Source organism: Talpa europaea (genome assembly GCF_964194135.1).
Source record: "Talpa europaea genome assembly, chromosome: 7".
NCBI classification, from domain to species: Eukaryota; Metazoa; Chordata; class Mammalia; order Eulipotyphla; family Talpidae; genus Talpa; species Talpa europaea.
This window is the reverse complement of record NC_140074.1, coordinates 70,479,303-70,497,443: the sequence shown is the minus strand read 5'-3', so window position 1 is coordinate 70,497,443 and position 18,141 is coordinate 70,479,303. Positions and strand designations below refer to the sequence as shown.

The 18,141-nt window shown below is 48.3% G+C and overlaps 1 protein-coding gene across 3 annotated transcripts; it reads right to left on the bottom strand.

Moving 5' to 3' along the window:
• Positions 1–414: 414 nt before the first annotated feature.
• Positions 415–17,804, bottom strand: NPR2 (natriuretic peptide receptor 2; the record flags this gene model as incomplete). 3 transcript variants are annotated; one of them, XM_084238610.1, is made up of 21 exons in its annotated part: positions 415–480; positions 612–703; positions 969–1,311; positions 2,476–2,544; positions 2,722–2,845; positions 3,273–3,419; positions 3,578–3,746; positions 3,830–3,985; positions 4,166–4,325; positions 6,003–6,074; positions 6,204–6,308; positions 6,514–6,591; positions 6,810–6,884; positions 7,047–7,176; positions 7,633–7,717; positions 7,945–8,077; positions 8,298–8,392; positions 8,629–8,764; positions 9,046–9,159; positions 16,118–16,323; positions 17,138–17,804. In XM_084238610.1, the coding sequence occupies 21 exons, from the start codon at positions 17,802–17,804 to the stop codon at positions 415–417; spliced, it is 3,222 nt and encodes a 1,073-aa protein (XP_084094736.1). The 3 variants fall into 3 exon arrangements, with proteins under 3 accessions (XP_084094736.1, XP_084094737.1, XP_084094738.1); XM_084238611.1 differs by having other exon boundaries at positions 7,047–7,167; XM_084238612.1 differs by lacking the exon at positions 6,810–6,884 and having other exon boundaries at positions 7,047–7,167.
• Positions 17,805–18,141: the final 337 nt, after the last annotated feature.

The following is an 18,141-nucleotide window of genomic DNA, read 5'->3' as shown; positions in this document are numbered from 1 at the left end:
TGTATTTGGTGAAAGGACTTTACATAAAGGGTTCTCTTTCATCCCGAGATTGCTAGTTCAGTGATTCTGTGAGTTTTCATGTCCATACCCTATAACCTTTCCTGAGAGTTGCCCCTAACCCAGACTATGACACCATGACTTTTTTGTTGTTCTATATTTGGCCAAAATATTCTGGTTTAGATACAGATATTTACAGAATGGAGGGAGGAAAGGGACCAGGCAAGAGAAGGGGTGGGGGGATATGTACAAGACTGAGCTGCAAAGGGCAACAACTTTGATACAAGGTAGGGTGTTTGTGCACATTGGTTTCCATCTCATGTAACGATGCTGGTTTCTGGTATGTGGAGAGATGGTGGTCACTGCCCACCCAGGTACCAGCTGCAGGAGACTGTCCAATTGGGGAAGAAATGGGGTTTACAGGAGTCCAGCAGGTCCTTTACGCTCTCCTAGGAGCCAATAAGTTCGCATCTTTCCTTTTCCCTAGAAGCAGGCGAAGTAGGTAATTCAGATTGTCCTGCGGTAGTCCCTTTATCTCCTTCTCTTCCTCCATAGCCCCCCCACAGTCACTTTTATCCTCCCCTTCCATGACCTCCTCCCCACCCCTCCATCACCTTCATCTCCACATCACCCCGAAGCTCTAGCTGGAAGCATCCTAGCTCATCCAGAGCATCCTTGGTGGTAGAGGAGACGTGGATCTTCAAGGCTGGGGTGAGATGGGGGGGTCGGAAAAAGAAGACTCAAAGAAAAGGCAGCAGAAGAACTGGTGGTACTGGAGAGTGCTTTACCCAACCTCCACCCCTCAAGGGGCTCTCGATCATCCCAATGTATATACACTAGAATTAAATCATGCCCGTGGAGAGGGCAGTCGGAAATAGTCCCCGCTCAAATTGAGAGTAAGGGGGAACTCTGAAAAGAAGAAAGGGTACACAGATTGAGGCTAAAGTTAGGGTTGAGGGCCAGTGTCTCACCTTGACCATTTGACTCCATTCGGGAAGCGGTATTCACTGTGTCTCCAAAAAGACAATAGCGGGGCATCTTCAGGCCAACCACCCCAGCACAGACGGGCCCTGTGAGAAAAACAGGTTGGAGAGCTTGGGGAAAGCAGATGCTAGGGCTGGAGTGTGAGTCAGCCTTACCTGTGTGGACCCCTATGCGTAGCCTCAGCTGGTCGTGGGGTCGGTGGCGGATGCGGAAGGAAGAAACTGCATCCAATAATGCTAGGGCCATACGAGCAATTTCTGGAGCATGGCGTTGACCATTTCGGCCCGGGAGACCAGATACCACCATATAGGCATCTCCAATGGTCTCTACCTGATTGAGAGAATTAAAAGGTCACTTCTAACTATCGTGGGGGGAACACAGACTAGAAAATAAGTGCAGTGGTCCTGAGACTCTTTGGGGACAGGGGTATCAAGGAAACCTTTAAATCCTCCTTCCCCCAGCACCTGGCAAGTACTCAGTAAATGTCTGCTGAATGAATGGAAGCCCTCCCTGTAAGACAGTGGTGGACAAAGAGGCTCTGCTGTCAGGAAGGAGGAAGCAAGAAAACAGGGCTGACCCAAGGAGCACAGGGGCTGGTGAGGAAGTCAAGCAAGCCCAGCGATGTGGGCCGCAGACGGCCTAAACTGCAAAAGACAAGACAGCAGGTGTTTGACTTGTTAGTCATCCTGAAGCTGTGCAAGAGAATGTCCTTGTCTTTAGAGACTAGACACCATTTAGGAATAAATGGCACGATGTCTGAAACTTACGCGGTTCAGAAAATATTTTTTTTAATAACCATATAGATATAGAGGTAGATTTTTTAAATAAAAAACAGGAGACACTAAACAATTGGTGGATCTGGGTACAGGGTTTATGAGTAGTTCTTTGTTACAGAAATAACAGGGTGGCAGAGTAAGTCCAAAGGGAAGAGCCAGGAGTGGGTCTTTATCACCTGTACAATGTTAGGCACTTCCCATAATAAACCTGTTATTTCCAATTTACAGATAAAACATCCACAGTTCAGGTTGTTTGTGTTACTTGCCCAAGGCCACCCAGTTAGCAACAAAGCCAATATTCAAATCCAAATCGCTTTTACTCCCAAGTACAATAAAGCCTACCCTCTGCCAACTCACTAACTTCAACAAAAAAAACTTTGATGACATATACTGTCCCTCACCCCCAACAAATCATTCTGTACCCACATCCTATATGATTCTTCCATGCCTTGAGGGAATAGAGAGAAAAGATGGGTGGGCTGTATTTTTATTCCCCAGGCAAAAAGTGGTAGTTAGGGGCTAAATCTTGCGATGGTTCCAATTAGGGAAGCCTGTGAATTCTCGAGAAATCAGACTGCAGTACACAAGCACAGTGCCAGGGCCTCGTGAGTCTACACTAGGACGCTGGAGACCCAGGGGGATACTGACCACAGGGGTGATAAGGTATGTGGGGTTCAGGGAGATCAAGTCTCAGTGGAAGGGTAGCTGAAGCTCTCACCTTGTAGACATCAAAGTTGTCAATTATGGCATCGAAGCAGGTATACAGGTCATTAAGAAGTGTCACCACCTAACAGGGATGGGAAAGTAGAGGCCCTGAGACTTACGCCCAACATCCTAAGAGCTCTCAACCCACAAGCTGTCACAAGATAAGGGAACAGATCCTAGTTCCAAGCACCCCTGTACCCGAGAGCAGCTCCCCTGAGTCCCAAGCGCCTGGCCCCTACCTCTTACCCGGGGCTCTCACCTGCATTGGGGTGCTCTCTGCTGACAAAGCTGTGAAGCCCACAATGTCGCTGAAGTAGATGGTCACACTGTCAAAGGCCTCGGCCTGTACCGTCTCTCCCCGTTTTAACTGCTCCGCCACTGAACTAGGAAGCAATGGTGCAGTTTGAGCCAAATTCAGAGAAATGGGAGGGGGAGAGAAAGGAAAGGAGAGTGTGGCCTGCTGGGGAAGCAGGAAGGTGGCTGGGGAGACATTATAGCCTAGCACAAGGTAAGGGCTACAAGTGGTGGGACCTTGGGAGGGTCTAAATGTCTCAAGTTGGGATCGTTCCATACATACTCACTGGAGCAAAGGGTGGTGGTCTGAGATGAGGGAATGGGAAGCCAGAAAGAAGGCAGCACAGCTCATTTGGAGATAAAATAAAAACAGTCTCTAGCTGGAATGACAGTGTGGCAAGATGGAACAAAGCAGAGTTCTAAGGGCTAGGGGTAAGTTCTCAGGAGCTCGGTGAGGCAGAACCCAACAGAGCAGAACACCAAAGGGAAATTCAGGAAAGGTGACAAAGGGCTCACTGGGGAAGAATTTGGTAGAGCAGAGCTTCAGCCTTGCGTTTCTCCTCCAGATAGGCCTGTGTGCGTTCCTCCACCAGCTTCTCCAGGTTATTGGCATACTGTTCCATGCGCAACAGGAGGTTGTCCAATATGCTGGTGCCACCCTCCCTGGAGGGGGAGGCTAGGATATGGTACCTGCTGCAAAGTTCTCAAGGCTCCCAGGACTTCCTACCCAACCCACACTTTGCCCCAACGGCAACACCTCATCCACTAAGACTGATGAGGCGTCTATCCCTGGGCGTCCCTGGGCCCTCATGCCCTCTCACTTATTAAAGCGGCGAATGAAGCCCTTAATCTGTCCAAAGTCTGGTCGCTCAGCAGGGTCCTGGGCCCAACATCGCTCCATTAGCAAAACTAGTTCTTCATTCAGTTGGGTCCGGTCAATACTTGGCCGGAAATAGGGCCGCTGACCATTTCGGATCTTCTGGACAATCTCTGAGGATGATAAAGGGCTCAGATGAAGAACAGAGGCCCCCTCCCCAGGTAGAAGAGCCCATGGGTAGTAGATTGACACTTACCTTTAGGACTCAGGTCCAGGCCCTCCAAGTAAAAAGGACCACTCCGAAGTGCTATCTCCTGTAGGATGATCCCAAAGCTATAGACATCAGCCTTCTGCATGCCCGTGGTTGGCAGGGGGTTCCCACTGAGCAGTTCTGGGGCAGTCCACAGCTTCTCTGAAAAGAGGGAACAGGCTGACCAGGTCCCCAAAAAGGATACCCCCAAGCCCACCTGGGCTTATTCCCATAATGCTCCTCGTATTACTGTCAATACATCTCCCTCTCCCACCCTCCCTCGGTGGAAATCACCAGGGCCAGAGGAGCAATATGAAAGTGGGCTCAGGGGGAAGGCCTCACTGGCATAGAGGGCGTGGCTGTCATCAGGTTCAGCAGTCGATCGGAAGCTGGCTAGGCCATAGTCTGTGATTTTGAGCACAAAACGACTATCCACCACACAGTTGGAGGACTTGAGACTCCCATGGGATGCAATAATGCTGTTATGGAGAAAGGCCATGCCCTGTAGAATACAGATCAAGTCGTAGGATTGGAAGAACTCTACCACCACTCCACAAGGTGGGTGTTAGCCAGCCAAAGATCTTGGAACCTTAAAAACAATAAACTAATTTTGGAGGACAGTCTTTGCAGAATTTCCACCCAAGGAAGCAGGCAGAATAGGAAAGTCATACCTTCCTAATGCCAGAAGCAATATATTGGCACCCCGGTACCAGAGATAGAAAAATGTTTAGGAAAAGGGATAAAGAGAGTCATCAATTATTACACTACAAAGTAGTCAATTGTCTTGAGTAGTGAAGGGAGCAGAACTATGAGGGGAATGCCAAGAAAGATATGACCCATGGTGCTCTCCAATTCGTAGCCACTCATTAGCAAGACATGGTTTGAGACACAGGTATCAAGAGTAGTTAGATGCACCAGGGAAGACTAACCAGTTGTAAACTTTAACATATAGTCATATTTAAGCAGGAAATCTGGAGAGAGGGTGAAGGCAATCTACTAGGACATGTAGACCAGAGAGAGAGAGAGTAGAGAAAATAGTGTATTAGAAAAACCTGGAAAATGGACAAAAGCAGAAGACAGTGCAAACCAACACAGAAAATGGAAACTTCTGGCCCTATGGGGCCATAGAGGAGGGAACCTTTGCCAAGGAAAGACTAAAAGGCAGTCCTAAGTGGGCAGAGTGGTGCTTCCCATCAGGGAAACCCTGCCTGCTCACCAGGTCAGGTCAAGGGGCACAGAGAAAGACACAGGGTTCTATATTCGAACTGAAAAAGCTCTGTCTAAACAGTCTAAAAGTCTAGGTCCAGACCTAAACAATTCATAATTTTAGTTTTCTTCCCTTTTATCCCTTTTGTTATCCACAAAATCCTTGGTTATCTCCAAATTAGTGAATATAGAAATGATAGGCTTCTGGCTTTGTTCTCTATCTCCTTCCCATCCATTATTATTCTCTCCAGAGTCATGTTTTTCTTATATTTATCATCACACCCATAGTTGAACACCACATCAACTTTGCCAAATATTTTTTCTCATTTGATGGCAAACTTTCACACACACACAAAAAATCTTTAATAACCTCATGAGAATTCAGCAAAAAAAACAAAGCCAGCGTCAGGCATTGTATGGGAGATCCATCAGGCCAGCTCACTGGCCATGGGACTGGCTTCTACACTAACCACCATGCAAGATTCCAATGTCCACCTCCAAAAACACAGGACCTGTGAAGATAGCTGACACCTAGTATGTTGTCAGATACCAAAGGTTTAGTATCATTTTCCTTGGTTTCTCTTAGATTTCCTTGTAAACGTTCTTTTAATTTTCAGTTTTTACGAACAAAAGATCAGATAAACCAAATATTGGTCAGAGAATAAATAATGAGAAAAAAACAGGAGATAAATATGTTTGAAGAGCCCATTCATCTTTTTCCCTGCTAAGGGATTTTAATATAAGCTCTTGGAGGTGAAAAGAAAGATAATGGAAGAGAAATCTGTAAGATCTGGAGCAGGAAGACAAAAGTTCTGTACAGGCCCCCTTTGTACCCATTATTACCCAAACTCGGGCATAAAGGAAATGGAGAGAATGGGATTTTCAGAGTACTACGAGGAGAAACTGTAAGCACAGACAGAAAGAAAGAAGCATTTTGAAGCAGACGAACTCAGAAGGAGTACAGAAGACTCACCTTTACAAGGTCATTGATGAGCGAATAACGAAACATCCAGTCCAAGTTGATGCTGTCATTTTCCAGAATATCCTGGGTAGTGACACGAAATAGCTTATGTGACTATCCTAGTCCTACTAGCTGTCACCTCCATGGCATCAGGATCACGTTGGGTCCCCCATCACTCACACACATGCCTCTGCCAACCATCTCCACCCTTACCTGTAAACTCCCACGAGGGCAATACTCGGTGACGATGCAAATGTTGGGAGGGTCTATACAGGCACCAATGAAGCGAGTGAGATGGTTGAACTGAACATCCCTCATCTGACAAAAACAATGGAAAGGAAAAGATGACTGAAAGAACTAAGAACTAGACACATACCACTTAGGGGGGGCCCTCGCTCTAAATTTTGCCTGCACTTGTAAATAAATCCCTGGTCCTCTTAGCCAATCTTACTGTGGATAGCCTTCCCCTTTCCTCTTCCCATCCTTATTTCCCCCTGACCCTCAACCCTTGCCTTCTACATACATGTTTGAGTTCAAACAGAACCTGCCGGGTCAGCTCAATGCGCTTCTTATTCACATGCTTGATGGCAACGACATTTCCCTGATGGTGGGAGTGAAAGGGGAAAAGAGAAATTAATATCAGACGGAGTTTCCGGGTGCTAGGAAGCACAGAGAACTGTGGGGACATCCAGGAGCTGAGCTGGGCAGAGAGAGGGCACAGAGAGGATGACGAGGGGCAGAGGTCCATGGGAGAGGTGGCAGATGGGGATGAGACAGGAGGAAATGGTGGGGACCAGAACAAGCGGGATGACTGTTCACCTTGAAGTGACCGGTGTTGGCAAAGATCTGGTATTTCCCATGGGCTGTCATGAGCGAGCCGTAACTGGATCCCCGCTGGGGCCAAGGGCAACATGGAGACGGAAGGATGAAAGGAACATTAGATGATGATGGTAGGGCAGGGGCTGTCATTACAGGCCAGTGTGCTGGGAAAGGTCCAGGGAGAGAAAGGTCAGGAACTCGGAGGGAAGCAGAGGGACAGCTGAGACATGGGCTCACCAGTGACAGTGTGAGGCGACTGCCTGCACCTTTATGATATCGCTCTGAATTGCCAAACTGCAGTTCTTCCCAGCGAATGCGCCACAACATGCTGGCCAGCTCCTTCTCCAGCATCAGCTTTCTGTAAGGACTGCGCACCTCAGTTGACTGGCAAGCCCAATCCTACCACCCCAGACGCCAACAGGGGGGATGCAGGGACTTCCCTACAGCTCCTGAAGCTGCAATTGCTACAGCCGAGAGGCAGGACTGAGAGAGAAGGATGCCCTCTCTACATGTCTGACTCAGGACAAATGCCCCTTGCGCATTTAAAATCACAGAGACTGAAGGTCAAAATTCTTTCTTAAAATGGGAGCATCCATGGAAATGCGCATTACCCTTATCCAACCCCACTCGAAATCACTAATCTACAGTCAAAAGTGGGGGAAATAATACCTAGGCTAGAAGACAGTTAAGGAGAAAGGTGAGAGAGGGAGGTATTGAGTCTTAGTGACAAGCACCAGATTAAGAGCCCGGCTCCCCCACCCCATTAGACGGTGAGAAGACTGTGAGGCGATGGGAACGGAGGGAGTGGCGAGCCAGAACTCACCGGAAAATGAGGAAGCTGGAAACACCAAACATGATGAAAGTGATTCCTGTGCCCAGAGCCACAATTGCCAGGGTTGAAAGCGGAGCTGTAGGGAGAGGGGGGCCCTGAGGAAGACTGTGTGTGCAGATGTAAATATGGGGAGAGGGGTAGTGCTCAGGGCACAGGGAGTAGACAAATTTCGTTAGGGAAGAAGGAAGGGGGTGTAGAAGTAGAGGCAGAAATAGAGCTATGGGTGGGGGAGTCAGTGAGGCAGAAGTGAAGGAACGGAGAGTAAGGGAGGAAGGACTGCTCCCAGTCCCTGCACACACCCACTTTTATCACAGGATGGGTCGTCCATGTCAAAGGCACAGGGGGGATTGTCCAAGGGGGGAGCCCCCTTCACCCAGGGGATAGGCCGCCCAGTCCACCAAATCTGCTTCTCGGCTCCTGAGTAGTGGGCTGCAGGCTGCGAGAAGGAGAAAACTAGGCCCACAGGCCTGCTCCCGAGCCTCTTCCAAACCCCATCTATTTGACTGCTTTTCTCTCAGGCTACCACCCACCCAGGCTACAGAGAAAATCAGTCCCTACCTCTAGTACCTTTGTTTCTGTCCCACCCCCCACCCCGCTGAACCCTTGAAAGCTGGATTTTCGGGGCCCACACTCTTCCCAGCCTCCTTCCCCATCACCTGAAAGTCCCCTGAATCCAGGTCTCCCATGGCCCATAGGACAAAATCAGTCTCCCGGTCATTGTTCTTGTCCATGACAACCAGTCCAGTTACACCTGAAGGAGAAAGAACTCTCCTTAGAGATCTATCCTAGACCCCTCTCTTATTCCCCCAGTCCCTCCAGCTTCTTCAGAGTCCATCCCTGCCCCTATTCTTAATATGTGTCCCTCTCTGCCATGTTCTTTGACCCCTATTAACTCTCCCTCCTTCCCCTATTATCTGTATTTTATTCTTCCCACTCCACTCCCGTGCCTGAGAGACCTCTGGACTCTCATCTGAAGCCCTCCATTACCGTGGTATCTCCGTCCCTGCATCTTTTCCACAATCCGAAGTCCATCTTCCCGGGTGCCCCCTTCCTGTATCGTCTCATTCAGGACTTCAGCATATAACAGGATCCCGTCATAGAAGCAGCCAGCAATGAGGTTCATCTGGGGGTGGTAACTTTGGCAATGCCCTCCAAAGGTTCTGCAAGGGACCCCTCCCTCAGCCCCCTGTTCTACCTCCTCTCATTCCTAAGGTGACATCCCTACCTAGCTGGGCAGTAAGACAGAAGGAAATACCCTGATGAAGGTAAACAGTCCCTCCTACCCCGCCACCCCAGTAGCAGACAGCCCCCTTGCCTCCACAGCCAAGGCATGATGCTAAGTTGGGGAGAAGAGTCTTTCCTCAAAGCCGGGTCCAGCTCTAAGGGAAAGAGACAGCTACTTACCAGGGACGGGGCCAGCTCCACACCAAAATCTTCCCGGGCTCTTATCAGCAGACGATTCTGGAATTCCTGATACTCAGGATTGGGGGGTTCTCGGTATGTGATCACCAATACTGTCTGTACCAACAGCACATGGGAGGGGGAGAAGTAAACAGGGTTCAAGATGGGCATTAGGGGAAGACAGGAAGCAGGAGAGGCAAATGTGAAACATGCATGCAATGAAATACACATGGTGTGTCTGAAGGCTAAGCCCCACATGTTCAATACATCTGGGGAGAGAGTGGCAGTCCTCCTTCAAAGGTAGATAGGGTGGTTTGGGAAGGACCCTGGAAACAGATAAAGTCAACTTCATCCCCCAAGCTTAGCCCATTGTCTTCCTAAATCACTTGATACCACCCAGGCCTCCCTGTCAGGCTGCCTCAGTTCCTCTGTCCCCGTCCTTTCTGGGTGTCTGTTCATTATCAAGGACAATGCTGATCAACAACTCCTCTCCTGAAGTGTTAATTACTGTGATCGTTATCTGTAAAGTGTTTACATTTTCATTTGGGCCAAGTGGAAGACAGAGCCTTCACTGAGTGAATGAAAGAGATTTCAGGCCCTCTGACACCTGAGGGGTGTCACAGATGTGACAGAAACACAGATGTGACTCCATTTGTGAAAGACTGTGAGCTCATCCATTTAACATACGTAGAGTACCTGCCATAAGCAGCCCTGTCCCATGTATGGGCACAATCCTACATGTCACTAAATAGTAGATATGTGTCCCAGAGGAAACACACAGTCACACTCTCACACACATTCGGCAGGGAAATGACACCTGTGGTTTCAGCCATGCATGATCTTACTGCTTACAAGTCAGCATGTCTCTGGCCCTCATTGGGTGCCTGCCTGACTCCCCTGGCCTCACACATTTCTCCTTCCCTAGCTGATGTACATGCCAGTCTCAGGCCGCCACTAGGATTGAGACCAGCAATGCAACTTCAGGATAAGACTTCAGATCATAATTATATTTTGTTAAATGTGACTCTGTGAAATGAGACCTTAAGATACAGTCATTTCTACCAGTTCTGTTAGTTCCCATTACAAAAAGTCAAGTAGACCATAGTGCTACTAGATAGAACGCATATCAATTCATTGGGAAATATTGCAAAGGAAATAATGAAGTCAGTCCCTAACAGATACACACTGGAGTTGCCCTCATGATGTAATTATTCTTACAGCAACATTTGGAAGTTCTAATACTCTCACACTCTCAAGCAAGATAAAAAAAAAAAGAAAGAGGGGCACAGAAAGGGACTGAGGGTTCACTTAGTAACACCTGTTCCAAGAATAAAAGAAAATAGGAGGAAAGATATTGTTGATGAACAATGTGAAAAAGTTGGAAAAGACAGGTTTAACACAATTTATATTTCAACATAAAGACTAATGATAGGTTTTGATGTTTTTTAATGCTTTTGTAATGTAATAATTCTATAGCTTTGTTTGTTTACTAGACTAGCTAACAGTTCTCAAACTTCCCAGTCTTACAAATCCTTTATACTACCAAAAATTATTTTGGTTATTTGAATTACATTGTCAATATTTATTGTATTAAAAGTTAAAACAGACAAAATTTTAAAATACAAGAAAACACATCTCCCGGAGCTGCCACAGTGATGACATCATCACGTATCACGCAGCTGGTAGAAAACTCCACTGGAACATTCATGAAAGAATGAGAGTGAAAGACTCATCACCCAAAGCAGTGATAGTGAAGGCAAAGATAAACACCTGGGATTACATCAAACTGAAAAGCTTCTGCACAGCAAAAGAGACATTAACCAAAATAGAGAGACACCCCACTGATTGGGAAAAAACCTTTGCACTCCATCCAACTGATAAGGGACTGATCGCAATGATATACAAAGAACTCACATTGCTGAATAAAAACGAAATAAACAATCCAGTCAAGAAATGGGCAGAAGTCAAAAGACATTTCTCCAAAGAGGAAAAGCAAATGGCCAAGAGGCATATGAAAAAATGTTGAACATCCCATATAATCAGGGAAATGTGAATCAAAACCACACTAAGATAAAACCTTACACCAGTAAGAATGGCACATATCAAACAAACAAGCAACAACAAATGTTGGCGAGAATGTGGTGAAAAAGGAACTCTCCTACATTGGTGGTGGGAGTGCAAACTGGTCCAACCATTGTGGAAAACTGTCTGGAGGTTCCTCAGTCTACTAAAAATGGAGCTACATATAATCTGGCAATTCCACTACTAGGGATCTATCCAAAGGACACAAAAACAGTGATTCAAAAGAGGACCTGTACACCTATGTTTATTGCAGCACTATTTACAATAGGTAAAACCTGGAAACAACCCAAATGCCCAAAAATAGGTGACTGATCAAGAAGATGTTGCATATATACACAATGGAATATTATTCAGCAATCAAAAAAGATAAACTCATGTCATTCGCAGCAACATGGATGGAGCTAGAAGGAATTATGCTCAGTGAAATAAGCCAGAAGGAAAAAGAAAAATATCAGATGGTTTCACTTATAACAGGAATATAGGGGAACCAAATAAGACATCGTGTAAAAAATAATTATAATAATAACAGTACAAAACACAACAAAGCAAAACCTACAATTATAAACCAGAGACACACTGCAGGGGAGGAGGAGGGAGAGGGGTGAGAGGGAGGGAGGGAGGAGCACAGGGGACTGTGGTGATGGTGCATGGGTGCCTTGGGGAAGGAAACTCTATGGGGACTCAATCTGAGGGGCTGGGGGGGAGAAAATATGGTCTAAAAAATGTAAAAAATGATAAATGTTAAAAAAATGAAGAAAAAATGAGAGTGAGAAGCAAATAACATCTTAATATGATTTTTTAAAAAAAGATAAACACATGCAATTTGCAGCAACATGGATGGAGCTGGAAGGGATCATGCTCAGTGAAATAAGCCAGAAAGAAAAAGAAAAATACCGGATGGTCTCACTCATAGCAGGAATCTAGAAAACCTAAATAAGGGACCAGGAAAAAGAATAACTATAAGAAAGAAAATATCAAAATCGACAAACAACTATGAACCAGAGACACTCTATAGGGGTTGGGGGGCAGGGAGGGGAGAGATTGGGGTCAAAATAAGGGGGTTGTAATTGTATGGGGAATATAAAAAATAAAATTTAAATGAAAAAAAAAAAGAGTTTTGATCTCATGATTCCCCCTATAAAAGGATTTCAGGTGCCCCCAGGATCCCAAGACCACGTTTTAAAAACGGCTACACTGGCCCTCCCCGGTGGCGCAGCGGTTGAGCGCTGGGTTGCGAAGCTGGCCACCCCGGCTGCTCCCCGGCCACCGGAGGAGGGTCCCACGTGGCGCGCGGATCTCTCCTGCCGCCCGCTGCTCCCCTCAGCAGTGTACTTCGGTCCTTCTGCTTGTTCTGCTCCCCGCTCTGGCTCTGGTGAATTCTCTCACCCTCCCGCGCTTCTGACTGTACCCAGTGCTTGTATAAATAAATAAATAAATCTTTAAGGAAAAATAAATAAATAAATAAAGCATGAGAAATCTTTAAAAAAAAAAACACCAAAACTGCTACATTATACTGTTTTGCTGTGGTTACTAGCTACTGCAAAAACAGAGAACAATAAAAATAAAAAGACGAGGATGATCAGCCAAAGAGGTCCGCCAGAAGGTGATGGTAGGTAATTGAGTCCCATTTCGCAGTGAAACCCAGGCTGAAAATTTTTAAAAAGCAAAGGCAGCCACAAATGGGTTCAGCAGTGGCTAGAAGCCAGGAATGCACCTTGGAAATGTGCAAGGGCAGGAGGTGCCTGTCTCTGCCTGCAGACACACCAGCACTGAGACCCACGGAGACTCAGTCACCATGAGAGGCACCAGCTGTGGCCAAAACAGACACAGAATGGTGTCTCGGAAGAGATTCTGCCCTACACAGTCCTTGGCTTAGTGCTTTTCACTGCAGGTGTCCCCATCTGTAACCCACACTCATGCTGACCATCTAGGCTGTGACCTCTGCTGGGCTGCTGACCCCACAGCCCCCGACTGTACATCATGGACCTCTGGATCCTCAGGGCCTGGCCATTTGCTTCTTGAGTTCTGTGGTATCTGCTTCTTCCCTATCCTGGTTGATCATCGTGGGTTACAGTCGTTCCTGCTAGGTCTATTCCTGTCCAGATAATTCCTAGTCCTATCCCTGTCTCCCCAACACAGACCCAATTCAACTGCACAGATGTGTGCCAGCCACATGGAACACAAAGATGGGCATGGGGCCTCCCCAGTGACACAGGGGTTAAAGACTCAGTGCTATCAAGCTATTCCCAGCCACCGAAGCATGAGTTCGATCCCTGGCTAGGGAGGTGACCCACATGGCGCAGGAGACCTCTCCAGCCTCACCGGCTGCTCCCGTCAGCAGTGTATTTCAGTGGATGCACCTGATCTGCTCCCCATTCTGTCTCTGGTGAATCCTCTCACCCTCCACAACTCTGGCTTACACCCCAGTTCTTGCATGCATAAATAAATAAAAATAAATTTAAAAAAAAAGATGAGCATGATCCCTGCCCTGACCAGTGATGGTTTAACAGAGAGAGAAGTACTATCACCATGCTTCATTTCAGAGCCCCTCTCCCCATAGCAATTAGCCAGCATGAACAAGGACCTTCTCCTTGAGCATGACACCCTCCTGGAAAAGCCTCAGGTACCTATATCAAGGACTCCTCACATCCACTGCCACCTTTTCCAGGCTGGTCTGGTATCTCTGGGACATAAGAACTCTCTACTCTTTCATTCTTGGATTCTAGCTCAGAATTTCCCCGCCATCCTCCCTCACCCCCTGCCCTGCTTCAGCATTGGTAAAGGGTGAGAGTAGCTTTACCAGAGGATACCTCATATCCCCTTCACCCCCACCCCACCCCAAAGTCTTGATTTTCCATTCAGCATACTCCTGCTTGTCAATTTCCCCTTCTCTGGTATTGAAGCAAAAAGTCTTAGTTTTTCAGTCTGAATAACATTAACAGTGAATGGGAGAGATGAGAATGATTTTTTATAGCTAATTTTTAGCTGAACTAGGTCCCTCCTCCCCCTGCCCTAAGTGCTGTCCTCCCTCTACCCTAAGTACTGGGCTCTGTTGGCTGCTAGAAAATCTCACACAAGAAAAAGAGGTGTCTCTTTCTCAAAAATAATAGGGCCCAGAAAGCTATGGAGTCCTCCCATCTGGGAATGTCACACTGGCAAAAGTGCACTGTCTCCTCTTACCAACTCAATTCTTTTTTGTTTTCCAATAAGACTTCTAATAATTTGTTCTATGTTTGCATTTATTTGCTTATTTGTTTACTTCCTGTCTATCCTACTAAATGTATGTTCCAAAAGGCAGGTACTACCTCTGTTATGCTCTCCACTACAACCCTAACACAGTGACTAGGACATAAATAGGTAACAGAATGAGTCAGTCTTCAAATGAATAATGTGGCCAGTTCTACAGCAGACAAAGTTAAGCACAGAGTGGGAAACTCAGTAAACTCAGGGATTCAGGAATTGTTTCCTAGAAGGGAAAATAGCTGGTCTGACCTTAAAGAACATGCAAGCATAACCCAAACAAAGTGAAGAGTTTGTTTCAGGCAAAAGTTATAAACAAAACCTATCCTGTCACTGCCCACATTCAAGTGCAATCATCACAGACTCTTACTTAGGCATTAAGTCACGCACACACTCGTCAGTCACAACCAAATACACCATCACAGCCACAAAAAACCTTCCTCATCGGAGAAGATGGCGTCCAAGCCCAATCCCCATACAGCTCTACTTAGACTCAAAGAACCACAGCACGGAAAGGAGGGATATGAAAAATTGGTGCGAGAATCAGATAATAATGCATGGGCATGATTTTGAGAAAGAGAGACATGGGTTGAGGGAAGGAAAAGCATTCCAGACAGAAGGAGCAAGAGTAGGAGGGGGGACAGGGAGGCCCAGGGGCTGGCATGTTTGAGAGTGGTCTTGCCTCCTGGAGCACTCCATATGCGAGCACTAGGCAATAAGACTGCAGGAGTCCACTGAGAACAGGATGTAGAAAATGTTAAATGTCATGATTAGGGGTTGGGATTTTCATCTGTAGGAAATAAATCATTGAAAGTTATGAGCAGAGGCGTGAAATGAACAGTCACATCAACTGTCTTTCCAGATTAAGTCCATTTCTTCCCAGGCCTGCTATGGTCGCCCTGGCGCAAGTTCACATCACCTCACTCTATTCTAGCCTATTACAGGTGCTCTCGCTCCCTTGAGTCTCCTAAGCCAAGCTCAATTCTGTCATTATATTTCTTCTCAAAAAAAAAAAAAAATTGCAAAGACCCCACAGTCAAGTCCAATCCCTTAATCTTAGGTTCAGGGCTCTCATTATTCCAATTATACCTCTGCATCACTATTTCCTGTATTTGCTTCCAGTGAACCCTTCTTTCTTGTCAGTACCTTTTTGGTTCCCCAAATATGCCCATTCTGTCTTCTTCTATTTGTTCAGGAGGAGCCCTGGATCCTCTCCACCTCCCACTAGGAACATGGCATCTGTCTTTAACGTCACAATGGAGCTTCACTTCCTGCACAAAGCCTTCCCTAAACCCAGCCCGCACGACATTCCCTCCTCTGAGCCACGCAAGTCCCTTAGTGTCAGTTCCAGGGCACACAGTCACAGCCTTTCTTGCACTTGTACTTAACTGAACCACAATGGCACCTCGTCTCTCCAGAGAGAGGAAACCCCTCCCAGGGGCAGGGACCATATCTTTCCCTGAAATTTTCTCTTCCACAGTGTCGTTTACTACTGGCGCTCAGGAATGTCAGTGTTTGGGGGGCCTTGGGAGGGAAATTTGTCAGAAGCTTCTGAGAATCTGACTGAGAAAAGAGTCACAAAAGCAGGGAAGCAGAGGCGAATGATTCTAGGCTTGGAACTCCTCTGTTCATTTCACTCCTGCGGTTCGCTCTTCCTGCCCGGTTCCTAGGGTGTCTGTGGGGTGTTGTGAGAGACAGAGAATCTCCAAAGTAGGCCCTCATTCCCCTCCTTCAAGTTTGGCTCAAATGATACCTGGAACGCCTCTCTGAGAGCCTGGGCCTGTTCCCCGGTGCGATTGTCCTGCCAAGGCCGGCCTGTAGAGCGCGTAGGGCCTGCACGGAGACTCTCCCCAAAGACATCCAGGTAAAAGAAGACATAGTCCCCATTGGTCAGGTTCTCCCTCTGCGCCTGAAGCAGGATCTCATGGAGCATCTCCAGAGGGCCACAGATATACACAACTGGGAGCAGGTACATAACAGAGGGACACCCTGAGAATGTTTCCAGATCCCCAAACGTCCCCCTCTCTGAACCATCTGCATTTCCATCCTTAACAAGGAGGATAGGGCCTTCTCGCCCATCAGCAGATACTCCAGCCCTCCCCTCAGAGCCTAAGTCCCAAGTACCCTGGGGCCATATGGACCATCTGGCCCAAGTCAGAGCCTGGCTCCAGCCCCCAGAGAAAGGAAGCTATTGGCCTCCAGTCCCTCCTCTTCCCAGAGTTCTGCCTGCTGCTCCCCACCCAGTTCTCCTCACTCCCCCTCTTTGCTCAGTCTTTCCCTAGACTCAAAGGCACTGAAGGCTCAGAATTTCTCTCCATGGGAGCTTAACCTGTCTCTCCCAACCAAATCTGCCTGAGTGCCCAAGCCCAGTTATGGAATCCTCACTATGGAATCCTGCCACCACAGGGTCTTGGTCCCCAGACTGAGAAGTCTCTGCTCACAGATAGCACCCACCTTGGAGTAACCATTAATCACACTCACTACTCTAGGGCACACACATTGCTCCCCAAACTCAATACTCCCCTAATCTCCCTTGACACAAGCACCACCCCCATGCCATCTTAGTCCTTGTTTACCTCTGATTATGACCCCCACAAGCTCCCCTCACATAAAGCCTCAGCCCGCTCAAGGCATCAGTCTTCATGTGCCTCCTGACCCCAACCACCACATACAGCTCCTCAACTCCTTCCTCCAACTCCAGCTTCCCCATGCTGAGTTCCAGGGATATAGGACCCTCCTCCCCGGACCCTAAAACAGCCTGGGCCACACTCACTGCGCCCGTTGGCCCGGATGAAGTGGGTGGCCTGCTCAGGGCCCCCTGGCTCGCCGGCATACACCTGGTGGTGCACACTGAGGTTGCTGCCCTGCAGAGCCTCAAAGACGCCCTCGATGGTGAAGTAGTGAGGCCGGTCATCTGTGCGAGCGTCCAGATACAGCAAGGCAGCCCGGGCAGTCCAATTGAAGTGCCCGTGTAACGTCACTACAAACTCACCCAGCTTGGGAGCAGAGGGGCCAGTGCGCACCAGGGTACGATAATGCTCATTCTTAGCCGCAAAACCAGAGGCCACAGCGCCCGCCGTCAGCAAGGGAAGGTGCCAGTGTGAGGCAAAGCGGGCCACAGAGGCAGCAGGGTACACGCAACCCGGGCCCAACAGAAGGTCGGGGTCATGGTACAGCTTGAGGTCCACGGCGCGCAGTGGTGCCAGGTACTCAGAGCAGGCGCCGTCTAGTTCAGAGCTGACAAACCGCAGGTCCACGGGCAGTGCCCGGCCCAGCGCCTCCACAGCCAGTGCCACAGCAGGACCCACCCGTGGCCAGGCCCAGGCATAGCTCAGGTTGCGTTCTGGCAGCACCACCGCCAGCGTCAGGTTCCGCGCCCCAGGAGGACGCACCCCACCTGCCAGGGCTGCCACCAACAACAGGAGGGATGGCAGTGCCATGGGGAGAAAGAAAGCAGCCACCCCACCTTCCCGCGAACCTGGGGCGGCTCTGGCCTACAGGCGAGGCACCAGCACCACCGCCCAAGCCTGGAACTGGAGGAAGAGGGTAGGAAGAGAAGTGAGACCAGCCCGTGGGCTGGGATACCAGGTGGCGGGGGTCCCCCAGGAGGGTGACGGGAGGAAGCCCCAGGGGGTGGGCAGGAGTGGGCCCACCGACCTAGGGCAAACACTGAGGGCTAAGAGGAGGGCGGAGGGAGGGGGGGACCAAGGGGGGCTGCCCCCGGGATGGGGACAGCGAGAGGTGAAGTCGCCTGATGGGTCTAAAGCGGAGAAGGCA